This window comes from Cydia splendana, chromosome 1 (genome assembly GCF_910591565.1).
Source record: "Cydia splendana chromosome 1, ilCydSple1.2, whole genome shotgun sequence".
Lineage (NCBI taxonomy): Eukaryota > Metazoa > Arthropoda > Insecta > Lepidoptera > Tortricidae > Cydia > Cydia splendana.
The window spans coordinates 22,581,488-22,599,435 of NC_085960.1; the positions used below are offsets into that span (position 1 = coordinate 22,581,488).

The 17,948-nt window shown below is 43.1% G+C and overlaps 1 protein-coding gene across 6 annotated transcripts in view; it reads right to left on the minus strand.

Annotated features, from left to right (window-relative positions):
• LOC134796751 (WD repeat and FYVE domain-containing protein 3) overlaps positions 1-17,948 on the minus strand; it is a 37,356-nt gene that overhangs the window by 12,349 nt on the left and 7,059 nt on the right. For 2 of the 6 annotated variants that reach the window (XM_063768974.1, XM_063768956.1), the window contains 33 exons: positions 17,498-17,874; positions 17,099-17,268; positions 16,322-16,489; positions 16,062-16,207; positions 15,690-15,846; positions 14,898-15,091; positions 14,321-14,479; positions 13,852-13,983; positions 13,458-13,612; positions 13,152-13,373; positions 12,585-12,734; positions 11,962-12,131; positions 11,298-11,672; positions 10,943-11,227; positions 10,265-10,866; positions 10,013-10,168; positions 9,522-9,816; positions 9,190-9,310; positions 8,618-8,796; positions 7,999-8,085; positions 6,881-7,090; positions 6,539-6,717; positions 5,947-6,125; positions 5,261-5,463; positions 4,970-5,154; positions 4,345-4,603; positions 3,956-4,104; positions 3,005-3,206; positions 2,387-2,616; positions 2,186-2,291; positions 1,798-1,947; positions 1,430-1,648; positions 950-1,101 (listed from right to left, as the gene is read on the minus strand). In XM_063768974.1, the coding sequence (XP_063625044.1) occupies positions 950-1,101; positions 1,430-1,648; positions 1,798-1,947; positions 2,186-2,291; positions 2,387-2,616; positions 3,005-3,206; positions 3,956-4,104; positions 4,345-4,603; positions 4,970-5,154; positions 5,261-5,463; positions 5,947-6,125; positions 6,539-6,717; positions 6,881-7,090; positions 7,999-8,085; positions 8,618-8,796; positions 9,190-9,310; positions 9,522-9,816; positions 10,013-10,168; positions 10,265-10,866; positions 10,943-11,227; positions 11,298-11,672; positions 11,962-12,131; positions 12,585-12,734; positions 13,152-13,373; positions 13,458-13,612; positions 13,852-13,983; positions 14,321-14,479; positions 14,898-15,091; positions 15,690-15,846; positions 16,062-16,207; positions 16,322-16,489; positions 17,099-17,268; positions 17,498-17,874 (6,723 nt within the window). The remainder of the gene's footprint in view (positions 1-949; positions 1,102-1,429; positions 1,649-1,797; positions 1,948-2,185; positions 2,292-2,386; positions 2,617-3,004; positions 3,207-3,955; positions 4,105-4,344; positions 4,604-4,969; positions 5,155-5,260; positions 5,464-5,946; positions 6,126-6,538; positions 6,718-6,880; positions 7,091-7,998; positions 8,086-8,617; positions 8,797-9,189; positions 9,311-9,521; positions 9,817-10,012; positions 10,169-10,264; positions 10,867-10,942; positions 11,228-11,297; positions 11,673-11,961; positions 12,132-12,584; positions 12,735-13,151; positions 13,374-13,457; positions 13,613-13,851; positions 13,984-14,320; positions 14,480-14,897; positions 15,092-15,689; positions 15,847-16,061; positions 16,208-16,321; positions 16,490-17,098; positions 17,269-17,497; positions 17,875-17,948) is intronic. The other 4 variants (XM_063768998.1, XM_063768990.1, XM_063768965.1 and 1 more) reach the window with 3 other exon arrangements.

Consider the following 17,948-nt stretch of genomic DNA (forward strand, 5'->3'; position numbering starts at 1 on the left):
CATTGAGGCTGTACGGCAGCTGATCGTCGAAGATCGCTATGCCATACCGAAAGATAGCAGCTTCTATACGCATTTCAGGGACTACCATTTAAAAAAACCTTACATGAAGAGCTAGGTGTAAAAAAAGAATCTCTCGCCGGACACCACATTTGCTTGCTGCCGACCGAAAAACGGCTCGCACTAGTTAGTGCCGCAAAACTCTACAGCAATTCGATCGAGGAGATACAAAACTCGTTTATGACATTGTGAGTGGTGATGAATCTTGGATTTATGCTTATGATCCTGATTCCAAACAGCAATCCACCGTCTGAGTGTTCTAAAACGAGCGGAAACCGACCAAATAAGTCATACGCTCAAGTAGTACTTAAAAAAATTGTCGCCTCGTTTGTCGCCAAAAGTGGACACGTTGCCACCATCGTGTTAGAAAATCACAAAACAGTTAACCTTGTCTAGTATATTACAGTTTGCTTACTAGAAGCTATAAGTGAATTCCGAAAAATCAACCGAAAACATCGTATGGCACTGAGCCATGACAATGCAAGCTCACACTCCTCCCGGCAAACAATTGCGATTTTACTAGAGCAAAACGTCGAAATTCTCGACCACCCGCCGTACAGCCCTGACTTGAGCCCTAATGATTTCTTTACTTTCCCTAAAATCAAGCAATGTCTTCGTGGTTAATGGTACCGAACACAAGAAGAGGCGGTTGACGTATACAAAACGGTCATTTTGAAGCCCCAACTTCGGAGTGGAATAAGTGGTTTCAAAACTGAATCGACCAAATGAAAAAGTGTATTAAATATCACAGCAAGTTCTTAAAAAAACAAATAATAGTACTTGAGGTTTAAATTGTCTTTAGATTTTACAAACGACAGAACTTAAAAGGCACCCCTCGTAGTAGTATTATAGCGGTTCTCGTGCGGATCTCCTTGTCCCGATCATTGGTTACCTGTCCGCGAGGTCGAAGTGGCCGCCCTGCAGCCGCAGGAAGTGTTGCGTGAAGGGCTCCATCCGCAGTAGGTACGAGCACACGATCATGGCCGACGAGTAGTGCGTGCCGTAGTGGTACGGCGGCGTCTCGCCGTGAGGGTCGTCCCATTCCTGCCACATTCCAAGTTTTCTTATTAGATAAATAGCCAGTAGAATTCGACAATCGGCTGAATATGTTCATGCCTTGTGAACAGTAAGTTTTATGTTCTTTTTAGAGCATTGTATCAAAAAATGTTACTACATACTAGTTTTAAAAGCTGTTATTGCAATAAAAAAATGTTAATTGAGCTATTTTTTGCCTTTATAATGCCTACGAACAAATATCGCACAGGACAACGTTACCATAGACTCTAGAGCAGACTATTGACGAGTTTCACGATGTTTGTTCTAAAACATTCTCCAAATAAGGGATGCACGCGTTTATTCAGAGAAAGAATACCTTGTATCTCTTCCTAAACTGCTCCAGCCTGTCCGGGCTCTGCGCGCCCATGGGCTTGGTGAGGTCGCGGAAGGTGGCCGGGTCGTTGAGATCCAGCTCCGGCGAGTCGTAGTCCGCGAGGATCCAGGGGAACACCGGATACTGCATCAGGTCGTTGTAGGACCGACCCGCGAGGGTGTTCAGGTGCATCAGGTATTGGAAGTTGGATATTTCGCCTCGCTGTAACAATGTAAAAGTTTCAAGTTGCGCTGCGATTGGTTACGAATTCGATCATCGATGTATGGCGAATTTTAAGGGCTTAGATAGACGCTGACGCTACGAAGAAGTATGGAAGGACTGTTAGAGAAGTTTACTTCACAAAAACGTACCAGCCACCGCTGCGTAACGGAGGTGTCGCCGATGAGCGTGGCGAGCAGGCTGGCGGGCTGCTCCACGGCCACGCCGCGCTTCTGCCCCGCCACCGAGCCTGCCGCGCTGTCCGCCATGCCCGTCGCCAGCGCCGTGAACCGGCTGTACACCTGGATTACATCAATTATTCTAGTTAAATGAGACGCAAGAACAAGCAGAAACATGTTGACCACCTTTTACATAAAATAAATATAGCCAGTTAATCGCCTATCAACAAAATCGCCGTCTTGGTGGCATCCTTGAAAACCTTAAGCTCTCCAAATGTCATTTCCAAAAATGCTTTCCGCGTCTCGATTCTGACTAGATTTCGTGAGTCTTGCGAAAGTTAACTAAAGAATAGGTACGCACCTTATTCCGTACTTTCCTAGGAAAGGCGAGAAGATAATTTCGACCGTCACTTGAAAATACTTCCAAAGCTATCGGTTGCAGTAGATACCTCCTTTTGTGTACTTCCCTGGTGGATAAACAAATTTCGGTATGAACATTTCGCCTGTTACGTATACAACTACAAGTTTATGTCAAGAATTAATAAAAACGAATTATAGTTACCGTATATCCTCATATAGAAATTTGTTACATTGCCTCTGGTTGCTTCTCTGTATTCCTTGACTAGGCAATATAGGCTCATAATCATCAGGACAGCTGTCGAGGTCTCGGATTTCTCTGTTCTTCAGCAGAGTGAACCCGTCTATGACGTAGCAATGCTCTCTACCGAATAAGAGCAGCCCTTCCACCGTGTCGAGACCTTGTATTCTTGCGCAACGGAACATGTGGGTAATCTGAAATTACAACATTTGTAAAATATGTATATGGTCTAGTCTAACTTGTCGGCGTGGATACGATTCGATACTACTACTTGTCGGCGCGGAGCGCACCCTCGGGCCCTCCAAAGGGATAGCAGTATTGATGTCGCACTGATTCCTTACTGATAACTTTACGAAACGAAAGGGGCTCGAAATTCGACAAACATACATATTTAATAATTTGAAATGTCATCGTATCTAACCCTGTACTGTATTTAAGGATAGTTCGAATATTAAAGATACTGCAACATTTCTAGTCCTCCATTTTTAGTGTTCTGTGCAAAACTTTGTTGATGGAACACTTATGGGAATGGGTTTTTCTCAGATACCTAAAATTTGGAACAGTTATTTTTTCTTAACTTACTTTCTCATGGTGTTCCAGCAGCCTCAATAAGGTCTGGTTGTCCGGCGGCGGCGACTGCTGTTCGTCTTCGTCCTCGTTGTCCGGGCCGTCTTCGTTCCCTTCGGCGGAGGTCTGGTTGGACCCGCGACTCACGACGCCACTGCTGACCAGGTCTGACGGAGACCCGTTCTCGTTCGACTCGTCTAGAGACGGGTCCCTGTTACTGAAAAACAACAAAATATGCAATATCTACTAATATTATAAATGCTAAAGTAATTCTGTCTGTCTGTTACTTCTTAATGCTTAAATTAATGAACCAATGTAGTTGAAATCTGATAGGGACATTAGTATGTGCATGTCCGGGAAGAATATAATATAGGATAGTTTTTATCGCGTCATCGGAACCGGATCTGATCGTCATTCAACGCAGACGAAGTTGTGGGCAGAAGCTAGTTTAAAATAAATGGATATTCTGGATCATTTTTTTTAGTATTTACAATATCAGAGTCAGACAAACAGTGGCGTCAAAGTCCCACGCTTTCTTACGATTATGTTTAATCATAGTTTATGAATATAAAAAACCGGGCAAGTGCGAGTCGGACTCGCGCACGAAGGGTTCCGTACCATAATGCAAAAAAAAAACAAAAAAAAAGCAAAAAAAAACGGTCACCCATCCAAGTACTGACCACTCCCGACGTTGCTTAACTTTGGTCAAAAATCACGTTTGTTGTATGGGAGCCCCATTTAAATCTTTATTTTATTCTGTTTTTAGTATTTGTTGTTATAGCGGCAACAGAAATACATAATCTGTGAAAATTTCAACTGTCTAGCTATCACGGTTCGTGAGATACAGCCTGGTGACAGACGGACGGACGGACGGACGGACGGACGGACAGCGAAGTCTTAGTAATAGGGTCCCGTTTTACCCTTTGGGTACGGAACCCTAAAAAGCATAGAACAGAAATAGTTTACTTGGTAATTTCTTCTTCGTAAGTTTGAAGATCGGCTGCCTCAATGGCGTCGGTCTCGCCTAATATATTTCCGGTTGTCCGCCATTGCTGGTACACCCTGTAGTACTCTTTGCTGTCCAAGCTCTGAGCGACTTTGTATTTCAGTTGTTTCTGAAATAGAGGGCTTAAATATAAATGCACGTCTTGAAAAATGTGATGACACGATGATTATATTGTTTATCGTTTATAGGAAATGTTACCAGTATAAAGCCTATCTGACCATCAAGCCCTTCCCTTTGGATACCTATCATGTTACAATATCGAGATTTTCGAAGTCGAATCGAATGTATGGCTTATGTAGAGTAGATATACCTAGTTCCGGCGCAGCATGATCGGTTCAGCTCCACTTACATTATCGGGATTATCCAGTTCAGGCCTATACGGGTAGTGCAGATAGAAGAGATGGTTCCGCCGCAACATCTTCCTCATGCGACACGGCCCCTCGGTGGAGTCCAGCGCCCACTTGTCGAGCGGCGAGGCGCGCGGCGGGCCCCACAGCCCGCGCTCGCGCGTCAGCTCCCGCCACGCGCCCGCCCACTCCGCCTGCACGTAGCGCGTTGTGTGCATGCATGTGTTCAAGGCTGTTTGTAGTTGTACACACCACGCTTGTCTGGAGACAAAAAGAGTCTTGTTAGATTATCCCACACAATTTATACCATGGCAATCGATGAAAAATGCGTGAAAAGTAAGTCAGTTCACCTGCCACGCCACCTACCGACTGCGCAACTCCCGTACCACCCAAGGAAACACATCTTGCGATGATAAGCGTGTCACATTGTCCGTTACCTTCTGGATTGTATTCCTACTAATTGGTGGTCAAAGTCATGTAGTTTACCTGATGAGAAATACTCCTGCAGATAATCGAGTGCATGATCGCCTGAGGTCGAAGTTTGCGGGAATCCTTTTCAACCAGGATCTGATAGGGTAACTTACACACATAGGAAGCCTTGAAACGGTGGCAAAAAGTGGAGTTTACCTGACGAGCTGGACATGATCCTGCAGGTAGGCAAGGGCGTGATCGCGCGGCGGGTGCGGTCGCAGCTTGCCGGAGTCCTCTTTCTTGACTTTGGTGCGGGATGCGAGTCGAGTCAGCCCGCCTGTAACTTTTTGAATCTTCGACTGGATCTGGTTGTGCAGCTCCCAAGGCACTCGGTAGACAGCCTGTGCAAACAAGTTAGAATATAGGAGCCGCGGAGGCAAAAGTAAATTTAAATGTAAATATAATTTTGTCAGGCTTTAATGAGTGGTGAGTAATGTATCAAGCAACCTTCCGCTCGGTGTCAATGTAGTTGATCCACAGCTTGTGCGCGCTCTCGTTGAGCTGCTCCCGGACGGCGGCCAGGTCGGGCGCGCGCGCTTTGCCGACGGCGGGCACCAAGGTCACCTTGAACACCTCTTCGATGGCCGGCTTTTTGCATGCGTACAGTTCCTCCCACACTCGGCGTGCCGCTCCCGCTATCAGATTGAAAGCTACAGACAAAAAGACGCGGTCAAGGATTTGAACTTGAACATTAAGACAATTATATTGTTCTACATCTAACACATTCTCCTTAATAGATACAAGACAATAATAATAAACTTAATAAAAAAAATGGTCTGAAACTATCCTGTTTTTGTGAGGATCAAAAATGTACGGTTACGTATTTGGAACGTGTCACAAAAGGAGACTTCCAATGATGACCACGACCGCTCTGTCAAGAGTGTCCCGATCAAGAAGAAGAAGAATATTAAGTAAAGTCAGGCATTCAGACTCAGCTTTGGGAACTCCCGACTTCCCAGCGCTCAGCTCACAAGTCCAGACTCATGCTGTTATAGAGAAATACCTTCACGATGTACAGATAAACAAATAAATGTCTATTTAAATGGTATAATATTGCATTTACGTACACGTCATAAGTAATTTAATGGCTCAATTTACTTTATAGAAATTGTATGCTATTTGTATGAAGCTACCTTGGTGTGTATGAAGTTTGTCATCTCTAGACTCGAGATCTCCACTAGGGTTGACGTGCCAGGTCGTGCGCATGTGTGAGTCTAAGGCTATCTTCATGTTGGCGCTCAGCTGCAGCAGGCAGTAGATCAGACAACCGATGAACTCTAGCTCATGGTTTCCAGCGCCAAATATCAATAACCTGCATAGAAATAGAAAGTACAGTGACAAACTGGTTATATAAATTACATAAATGTGAATAGATTGTCAAGATAAATCTAACGACTCCTCATATTGCTCTGCCATTTTTATAAATAAAAGGGTATAAAATAATTGACATGGATGCATTGCACGGAAATAACAAAACCAAAACGGGCGAGCTGTTTAAAATGATCTGCTCACAGTCTTACTCCCCTAACATTACAAGTGTGTTTAGAACATTTTGAATTTCTGCTGCTCAATGTATACATAGAAACGTGCGAAATGGCGACCTATTTTCCGATTCTGTCTACGGATTTATATCCACGCAACTGTGTTATATTCTTGTGACTCTCTTTCAAGATAAAAATAAAAACAAAAGACAACATTATCTGTTTAGTAATACAGAATACCAACCTGTTATCGGTAAGTTCCCTTAAAGTGTCTAAAACGGACATTTGATCTGAAATGGTGTCGGTAGGACGCGAAAGCAAGAACAAAATGGTTCTGTTCAAACAATGATGCAGCCCCTCTAGTGATATGACGGAAGACTTCTTTTTGGCTTGCGTTATCAACTTCACTATAAAAACAAACACCTGTAAAAAAATAGGTTACAAGTTTAAATATTTGATAATGTCTTGGTAACTTAAAATATGGGTCTGTTATACATTCGAAAATAAACCTTATCTACATATGTTCTCAAGCTTCAATTCTGAGTAGCGCGAGACTAAATAAATAGGCAAGTAAGAGGAGTCTTACCTCATGTGGATCCCTAGAAAGTTGCCCCTGCCAAAGTTTGTCGACTAACCTAGCAGCCAAGTAGCAAACATTCGATATATTGGACTCGGAGCCAAACAACTCCGTGTTCAGTAGGTTTTCCATCAGCGTCGTTAACACGTCCGTTTGGAACTCGATTTGCTGCTGACTTGTGGAGTTGGCCGGTGAAGCATCGAGTACTAAATCGATAACCTGTAAAAATAAATTGTTAGTGATGATGATGAAACTAATGTGGAAACAATGAATCGGTATGATCCGTGTTATCTACAATGTAATACCGGTAGTAGTCTAGAATGAAAGCATATTTATTAGATACAAAATATTTAGATAATATGGTCTATTTTGTATATGTACATGAATAAGAAATACAGTTTTTAGTCATAATAATTTTGAAGTACCTATATGTATGTATGTCTATAACGTCCTGTTGAACTGTCATTTTAGTATCGGAGTAATAAATACACAGCTTAGTAGTGACATTTAAGATCATGCATTACTAATAACATTTAAGACTGTTTATGTCCAAAATTAAATTAAAAGCTGTGAACACTTAGGATGTGGATTACACACAAAACAATTACTTATAAAATAATACAAAATCTATACGATACACATAAATAAGCACAGACTGCAAAGCAAGTTGATGAATAAAGTGACAAATCGAGACTTAACCGATTTACGTAATAAGAATAAATAAATATAATTAATTAATTATGTTGCTATTATTTACCAGCTGTTAAATTATATAAATAACAGTGAAGGACTAACCTAGCATTGCATAGCCACGAGGTATGTATTAGTGCATACATAGTTATATATTGTGACGTGATTATTAATAACGATTTTGATTGTGAATAGGTATCATTTACTTTGCTCGAATCGAAACAATCTACTCAAAAATGATTATTTCGTAATTCGTATGATGTATTTTATTTTCCGGCTAATAAATAATGAGTAAGTACCTAATGAAAAATAAAACCGTATAGATACTCAAAATCAAGGTATCAGAAGTTAGCGTTCAGTTGGTAGTCATAAAAAACAATTGACTATTTCGTGACCAAAGTAAATGAATGGAACTGAATAAAACGTCTAATATTTACGCTATAAAAGTAGGATGTAGGCGTGGAGCAGCTACAGGGCGTACAAAACATGGACGATGGCACTGAGTCAGTGGCTGATGCAGTATTCTACAAACAACAGTCAAGCGAGTGAGTATTGGGCTTTAAAAGTACTTCGTGTATCATTAGGACTCTAGATCTAAGTTTCGCCAATATCAGTTAAAGCTTCACATAAGTAAATTAAAATTAACTTCTATAGAGAGGCCGCAGAGCCGGTGTGCCCCACGTTAAGTTCATAGATACGGGAACTGATAAAAATGTGCGTCTCTGACCAAACAAAGATGATTAATTCTGCCTTTATGGTGTGATTAACGCGCCTACGCACAGGTCGATCATTTCCAACTGAATTAATGTAAGGCATATCGGTGTAAGATTATTAGGCTTAGGCTACTGTTAATTGGTACATGTCGCCTTATCGCAACTGTGTTGAACGCAGCAATGCGTTTCGCGTCATTCTGATTCGTTTAGTTGCGTTAAATTCGAAATCACAAATTGGAAGTAATTGGCCTGTAACCCGACTGCAACATAAGTAGCTATGAAAATTAGAAAGTTAAATTAACTAACATCGAAAGCTGTTGGATGGAGTATGAAATACACTTACCGGGGCAGCCTTGCCAGTAACGCTCAGAGGCAGGGAGTCCAACACGATGACTTTAAGGAAGTCCATGATGCCCTGCCGGGCTGGGTGCTGCGTGAGAGCGGCTGATCCGGCCACTATCACTACCTCTTTTTCTGAACCGGGCGTCGAGGCTCCAGAATCCTCGCCGCTTTCGCAGATTGCTAAAATATAGAAAGTAATGTTTTCATCCATCAAATCTGATGTTGAATTAGTTTCTTATGGATTTGTATTTACGTTGCAAGTACCATTTTAACTGATGGAAGAAATATGAAGCGTGCCGAATTGCGGTAACTATAGTAAAAGCTACTGAAACTTGCATCGAAGCTAAAGTTCTACCATAATAACTTCGTTTTAACCTCTAGCCGCCCAGAGACCTATAAAAAGGTCTCCTGTTCCATTCTAATTTGAACTTTGTGGTGATTAAATCAAAGTTTCATTTTGTTTGGCAAGGTTTGACGTATGGGCGGCTAGAGGTTATGATTTTATTATGTTTTCAGTTAGATTTTTTAAGTTATTGTTGCCTTAAATTTGTATGTAAGATCAGGAAAACTTACGCATATGAATATCGTCCGCTGTATAAGGTGGGAAGAGCGTTGATGCTAAAGCTGTTAATACTTCTGCGGTCATCATTATTGTCACGAAGTCTGGGAGTGTGTTGTACAATGAAAACAGCACCTAATAATGCATAGATTAATGATAACTCCAGCTACATAAGTTATTTTATGTAATGTTAGATTAATTCGTAATTTTAAGGCATCCCTTAAAATTCAACCTTATTTATTTTGTTTTTAGATTTAAATTATATGTACTCAGATTCGCGGTAATAATCTTAATAATTAATCGGTCGAATCGAATTAGACGAACGAAAACGAATCGGTGGACTTACTTGAATAATCGCTACTGGGTGATCAGCGAGCCACTCCGGCAGCGTAACCGGGTCAGCGTGGATCAACGACCTGACCGCTCCAAGCAGGATGACCACGGCCTCCGGGCACAGGGTGATCCTCGCCGCGACCGCCGCGGACGACTGCCGTGAAGGCGCGGCGGCGCCCCAAGCCGCGGCCCAGACGCGTTCTACTGATACGGTCTTGTCTGAGCCGACGTTCCGCATTGGCTGACCGAGCGTTAAACCGAATAATAAGTAGTACAGCTCTGGTATGTGCAGGTGAGATAAAAGCAGCCTGAAACAATTAGCCGATTTATTGGAAGGTTATGCTCGATAGCCTTTTAACTAAACAATAACTATTAGAATGAATGAAATAGCTTTCCACTCAACAAGTAATAAAAGCCTTATCTTCTTGACAATAATGTCATACATTGATTGTTTTTCATATTTCGTTCTACAAATCCACTATTATCCGACGTAATAATAGTTACCAGGACATCATTACGAATCCGGAGGTGAGGAGTAACGGCATGTGTAAATGGGAATGTGTATGAACGGCCGCAGAGAGGACTACGCCGGCTTGCTGTGGCGTTACCACTACTTCGGTATGACGGAGCCAGCCACCATTACCGGCGCCTTCACGGAATCTATGATAGACGGAAAAGAGCGGAAAATTAGAAGAATCGCACTACCTACACATCTAATAGAAGTAAACGTTATTTAGTCATAATGGTGACAGTTACCTTTGCATTATAGCAGACTGTTGCCCCTGTCCAGAGCAAAGAATGACTAGTATCCTAAGAGCCCATAAAACAGTTGTAGGATGAACGTTTTCCTGCATAAAAATCAGAAGCCAATCCATCCCAAGCACTCTTGAAATCTCTTCACATACAATCGTGTTGACTAGATTCCGTTGCGTAAACAACAACCCGTGTAAAACGTTAAAACATTTGTTGCGTAGAATAACCTGTTCGCCTTCACATTCTTTCTCGCAGTCGCTTTCCTTCAGATTGAGACCCTTCTCCGTTTGAGAAGGCAACGGCAGGGTGTAGGCCATAAACTGGCCTAAGCATAGAAGATCGCTCGGCCGCGGCTGGCCCCCTAGAAGCGCAGCTAGTAATTGTATGAGAACATTTTTTGTGCTGACAACTTTCACGTCGTTTATAATGTAGAGAAGCTTCGAGACCAGCTGTAGGTCTCGCATTGTGCGTAAGTTGTGCGTTTTGTGCGCCGTTTCGGTGGCGAGTTCAAGTAAATGTTCTAGTAGAGACTTTATGAGGCCTCCGGGGGCCCCGAGCCAAACATCCAACTCGCATATCAGATCCTGGAACGAGGTTAAGCAAAACTAATAAAACGTACACCATGAAGCCGCTGTTCTAACGAAAATAAAAATAACTAATATCTTAGGTGAGTTTGCATACCTGAAAAGCAGTCAAATTAGGTATCGACGATGTCTCCTTTTGGCTATCAACGGTGCCAACGAGACCAAAAATTAGGTGCAGAATGTGAGAGTTAAGCAGTTGCTTTTTCCTTTTCAAAAGCATGGCTAGAGTTTGATATCCTTTCCGTCGGTCCATTTCTGCTTGAGCAGCTTTGTTAGAACGCACCACGCATACTAAAGCTTTGACTCCAGCGTACAGGCACTCTACATCTTGTGCCATTGCAATTAAGCCCAATAAAACCGAGCATCCACCAACGGTATCAATCTGCAACATAAGTGTAAGTATTAACGGCGCTTAATCCGAAACCAAAACGTTTAATATGTTGGAGACTTACCATTATGGCGGCTGGTTTAGGGCAGAAAACTCTCACACCCAAATATCCCACGACGGTTCCTCCTAAGCATCGCGCTGGTCCCATGAGGTGTCCAGCAGAATTGTGTAATATCCTTATAGGCGTCGCATTTTCATGAGAAGACATGCCCAGTTGCTTCGCTATAGCTTTATTGTCGTTCTTGCTGTAGACTTTGCGTATTTTGGCAAGCGTTAGTTGCGACATGGCTCGGGCGTTGATGCCGAATACAACCTTCTCTTCAGCCACCAGGGGTGATAAGGGCTCTTGATTGTGGCCGGGAGGCAAAGGCGCTTGGAGCGTGCCAACGTAATGTGGACCCAGTTGGTATATCACTGATACAGTTTGAGCAGGTAACACCTGTAGGATGAAATATCTCAATATACTTGATCAATGATCATATAAACTTACATAAATCACACAATTTTGAATACAATATTCTAAACGCGGAGGTGTTTTGTATAAACGGGCTACCAAAACGCATATGCCAAAATGCTCTTCAGTTGCAATGATCGTAGGTCACGGAGCATACAGAGCCCTACATTTCATGCACGATTTCTGGTCTACAGTCACTGGCCTTAATAGGTCCAAGGTACAAACAAGGTAGTCTTCCGAAATAGTGTTAATTCATGGTTATCTGGAGACTCACGTCCTCGAGCAGCAGCGCGGGCCCCTGGCGCCACACGAGGCGCGAGTAGCGGCGCCACGGCGGCGGCGTGCCCAGCACGCAGTACACGCTGGACGCGCCCGAGAGCGTGGCTGCACCGCCGCCCGGGTTCGCGCTCACGTAGTGCAGCTTGCCCGAGTGCATGTGTTGACCTGACAACAAAACTCCCATGAGAATTTTGCCATTTTTTTTAGGGTTCTGTACCGAAAGGGTAATGACGGGACCCTATTACTAAGACTCCGCTGTCTGTCTGTCACCAGGCTGTATCTCATGAGCCGTGGTAGCTAGTTGAAATTTTCACAGATGATGTATTTCTGTTGCCGCTATAACACCGCGCCGCGATCTATACCCGTCCGTTTCTAATTAATACAGTTAAATAAAAACCGGACAGTGTGAGTCGGACTCGCCCACCGAGGGTTCCGTACTTTTTAGTGTTTGTTGTTATAGCGGCATCAAATACCAAAAAGTACGGAACCCTCGGTGGGCGAGTCCGACTCGCACTTGTCCGGTTTTTATTTAACTGAATTAGTTAGTAGCGGACGGCTATAGATCGCGGCGCTCTCGTGCTATGCCTGTCCCATTCACGTCTGTGATAATATCCTCACCGTCCAGGTACAGCGAGAAGGAGGAGTTCTTCAGCACGGCCCGGTTGAGCACCAGCACCAGGTGGTGCCACTGCCCTTCATGTTGCAGGTCCGGACACCAGACGCGGGCTCCGCACTCGCCTGATCCTTCTGGCTCCCATTCGCCCACGTCTGTAATAAGAAAATGGGCTGGGTTAGTATTTGGGGAAATATTTGGCGTGGAACTAATAGTACTATTGCTGCAAAGACTTTCGACTATATGGCTCTAGTTCCGCTTTTAAATAGTAGAAAGGCTTTAAAATGCGAGTGTGGCTTTATAAAACGAACGGTGTGAGTTTCATGAAAGGATCACGCGAGTGCCTAAGAAAAGTTACACATAAAAATTAAAACTGGAACTGATCTGATGATACAGTCGGAAGGTAGCCAACGGAACTCCTTGATGAAAAAACACAAACACATAAGAGTTTAGGAAAGTTAGAAAGATCTCAAGAAGTAGGTACATGATAGACATGCAAATAAGATGAAGTAAAAAAGTGTGTAACAAAAAATATTTTTGACAGTAATTTGATGAGGATAAAGACAACTTACTATGCGGGACCATAGTCTCCTGTGTCGATATGATAATAGCCTTGTCCCTCGCCGAAAGCACTACCGCTAAGCACACGAGATGGTCCTCTCGACTGTTGTTGATGTTCCTCACGAGAGTGAGCAAACGGACACAGTGGGGATCTGACCGCGGGTCCGAGTACTTTTCCACGCATATCCATGTGGAGTAGGTAAGTCCAGTCTGCGGCGGGAATACTCGGTCGCCTGGAGAGAAAAACGAATGATAAATTATCACGATCAACTATGCAACCACATCCACATAGACGTGTATAACTTTAAACTAATTACCGGAGCCAATCCCGCCAAGGGTAGCGTTGTCTTGCGTGCCGAGTGCGTTGAGGTTGGCCGACTGAGGTGCTATACTCGGCAAGTACAAACAACCGAAGCCTTCCGCTGACATGTCGAATTCCACGAACGGAGGCAGCGTACACGAGTTCTGTGATCTGTTGAAATAAAAGGTATAAAATGGAAGTGTCCTAACGTTATCTACGACGATTTAAGGCCACAGCGTCAATGGAGCTTAAGGCGATGTTCACATTTAATGAGGATCCCATGCGGCTCCGATGTGCGAGCGAAACATGCCTACATACATGCTTAGCCCTGTTTTGCGACGCTCACACGCCGAAGCGGCCATGCGGATCCATATCAGTGTGATAACCGTGTACAGATTTGGTGACCTGACCTGTAATCTCTCGGAGTTGTCATGGAGACCAGCGTTTTGATGCGGGTGAGAGGTACTGGTCCGCCGGGCTTGCACACCTGTCCAGGCTCGGGTGCCACGCAATTCAGAGGGTTGCCCATGCGCAGAAACTCCCTGGAATCATTGATAACATTAGTGCTGGCCCATTCGTGATTCGGTAGCTGGGGAAGATAAAGAGTATGTGCTCCGGACGAATAGGGGTTCGTTTCAATTACGCACCGAATTTACGCCTTGCATTTCAGAAAATGGCCTTCTCATCTTTCGTAACATAAGTGAAATAATAAATAATTTGTTTTTATATTCCAGATACTAAAATGACATTACGATCGTCCCATTTTATCCGACCGGCCTGGAATTATAACAAAAATTGGTACAAAAAGGGCACTCAGTATATTGGCCAACCGAAAAGTAATTTTTGTATCTGAAATGTAAAATAAGAGTTTAGATGTACCTGAGTTCAGCTGGCCTCAACGCGTGCGCAGCGAGGCGCTCTAGCATGTACATGGCGGGCGCGTGCAGCGGGTGCTTCTCTGCGCGCAGTGCGGCGCCCATAACGCGTAACACCGCGCCTGCCAGCCCTGCGCCGCACATCACTTGTTGATTGCGCTCGCTGCAACAAAAAAACAATCCTCTAGTTTAGTACGTCCTACTCGTACAGTAGCACACCGCAATCCACTACCCAATACAGCTCTTACTGAAACAAAGAGCAAACGGCCGCCCGTATCTCTAGCGAGGACCGATTGACTCAAATCAATGGGTTTAATTGGCAACTGCCAAAGGTTTGCATAGATGGCGCCATCATAGCTTGCCCCTTTTTCTATTAGATTTGGCTTAAAAGGCTGGCATCCAGGGTATTAAAAAAAACAAAAATTTGACACAATTCTAGGGATTGACAGGGCAAGCTATGATGGCGCCATCTGCTAAAAACTTCGACCGGCCAACCCTATTACTCAAATATAAAAAAAAACTCGTACAGTCGCCATCACATATATCGGAGCGGCCAAGGCATAGTTATTCTATATACGTACCTTCGCACGAGGCTCTTCAGCACGTGCGCGAGGTAGTCCCGGAGCGCGCGCGCGTGCGCCTCGTGCGGCGCGGGGCGCGGCAGCGCGGGCAGCAGGCGCGCCAGCACGATCACCACCCCGGAGTGCACCACCCACGCCTCGCCCGACGAGCTCGCTGACAGGTTGAGAGGCGCCGTGCGCCCTGCTGGCTTCGACTGGAAATAGGATATTTTCCTACTAGTCAAATCAGTTACTTTTTTAGAACTGTCAAAACGATTTGCTAATATGGAATTTATATGAAACATTACATATCCGTGACGTCACGGTCAACTCGCCTACTTTTTATATTTCTATCCAATTTATTAAATACAACTTGTGTTTAAAAATAACTCCTATCTGTGTTTTTCTAATAATTATCTGGTGCTTTATTTCGTGCATGGTGTAAAATAATTTATTTTAAATACAGTATAATACCTACCCTATAGTGCTAGGTCAAACAACTGCTATGTTAAACATTCAATGACAGTACAGTTTCTTTTAAAATCAATCAGTAACCACATCAAAGAATATTATTCGTAGGCAGTTGTTATCAGTAACATTAAAATAGACTTTAAATTGATTAATGACCCAAAATAGCTGTGTCTAAATTTGTGATCAAGATCAGACTTGGAAAAAGTAGCCCCGATTTTACCTCGGCTCATATTGTTACTGGCACCTATCGCTTTTTTGGCCCCATTTGTACAACTGCTACATAAAATAAATTGATGTCAATTATATGCCACTTAATTTAGAACTAAATCTATTGACACTAACCTCATTGATAGCAGAACTTTGTCTCGTTAAACTAGGCGATTTAACGTTGAGCGAGCCGCAAAAAGTGGGCTTGTCGAACGAGTCTAGTGCGACGTCGTACAGAAGTCGCAATACTATGCACGCGTGGATAAACACCACGGGGATACTTTCGGGGAAACTGTAAGAAAACGAAGTAGCATTACAAGGTATCTTTCATCCACTTTTAACGGAAATCATAGAGCAAATGAGTAATAATACTAATAATTAACGTAAGCCCAGCTGCGTTAGATAAATAAATCTAAATCCGCCTTAGTTACTTAACCGTGCGATGCAACGAGTACCTGGCTGGAAAGAGGATTATCACATAGGGAAGCAATAACTATTATAACTTACGTCATATCCAGTATGTTCCCGGTAAATAACTCGTGGAACACTTCGTACAATTCCGTGTCGCCGGCTTCAACGTCGTTCATAAGTTCGGTGTCTTCGGTAAAACAACCCAGTAGTCGAATAGTATCGGTAAGTGTTGTCATGCAAACCTAAAACAAAGGAAAATAAATTATATTTCTAATAATGACTTATTTCTTTGAATAGTGATTTGGAGCCAAAAAACTTAATCATTTTCTAAAAAAAATATAGTTATAATATCTTACTTCGTGATGAAAAAACTTGGCGTTCGCCGGCTCGAAACGCATAGCCGTGCTCACAGTGTAGAAAACGATATGTATCAACTGCAGCATATCCCGGTCCATGAGAGTATCCCCTTGCAGTTTGCCTTCGAGCGACGCCAGTACGCTAGTCACGTACACAAAGCCGCTGACCTGAAGAAGTTCGTTTAGTTAGTAAAATAAACAACATTAATAGATGTACTGTTGAAACCCGAGTATTCACAATTTTTTATTTTTAGTTTAACACACTTATATGTTAGCTTCAATTGCAACTAACTAGGTAACAAGGTACCTTTCTAGGTCGTAAAAGCACGACCTAGAAAGGCAGATTATCTTGGGCCAAATAGAGGGCAAGCGAGCGCGAGGAAAAGCACCCACGAGATGGTGTGATGTTGTGAAGAGGGTGGTTGGCGGCAACATGCAGTGCGTGACCCATGTGGCTTATGATCGCACACTGTGGAGACGTAGCATACATGGTCGCGATCCTCAGCAATGAGGGACCGACGAAGAAGAGAGGTAACAAGGTAATAATTTTTGCAAGTCGATTTCAACTTTGCAAGAATGTATAATATAGATGACAATACAATGATCGAGCCGATTTGATGATGGAGCCAAAAGATGAACAGTGGAACTCTTCGATGGCTACTAGTAGTACCTAGTGCATACAAACACACGTTGACACAGAGATACTGTGCCATGTTTTACCGCGTAGTGATTTTATCCTAGCCTATGTTGAATTACCAAACCAATACCCAACGTTACCTTTCTAAATATCGTCCTAGTCCTGTGTGAATCCCTGAGACACGCCAGCAAGGCCTTCAGGATATGCAACTTGAGTCGTAGCGCGTCGTTGGGCGCCGCGTGCATGCCGCAAAGCAATGCTGACATGTCTTCTTCGCCTGAACCACTCACTATCAGTTCTCTTACGACACCTGGACAGGCAAGAAATCATCATAAAAGACTCAGATCACATATGTAACTCTGCGATAGATGGCTATCAATTTTAGAGGTTTTAGAGATTTTTTTAAATATTGCGGTACTGCGTTTTACAGCGTCACTTAGTCAGTCTTCTAGATGTCTTTACAAATTATGCGTATGCCTCATTTGAACAACCGACTAAACATTTATTTAAGCAATGTTTGAACGTTTTACTAAACTTACCTAAAGCCTTACTCCTACAAGATTCATGAACCACCATACCGTGGACGCACTTCGCACCACCGCAGTCCCTAAATACATTACAATTGTTCGTGTTCCCATTCAATAACGCAGTCAGCCCATCCATAACTAAACTACCCAATTCCTCTTCTTCTATATCAATGTTAGGGTCTTTTATCAATGAATCCTGTCTTATAGACAACCGTTTCCTCCTTTCTGGAGCAATCGGCTCACTAGGAGCAGGATCAGATTCTTTCTTTAATTTCTCCTCTTCAGCGATCTGTTTGTCTTTCAAAAATACGGCGTAGCGAGAGAGGCATGTAACAAACACTTCTAACATGCCGACTTCCCTGTATACATCTTTAAAAATCATATTATGCCTGCAAACAACGAGCAAGTGTGAAAATTATTATCATGTTCTTAAATTAAAAAGTAAATATAAACAGGTAACAAG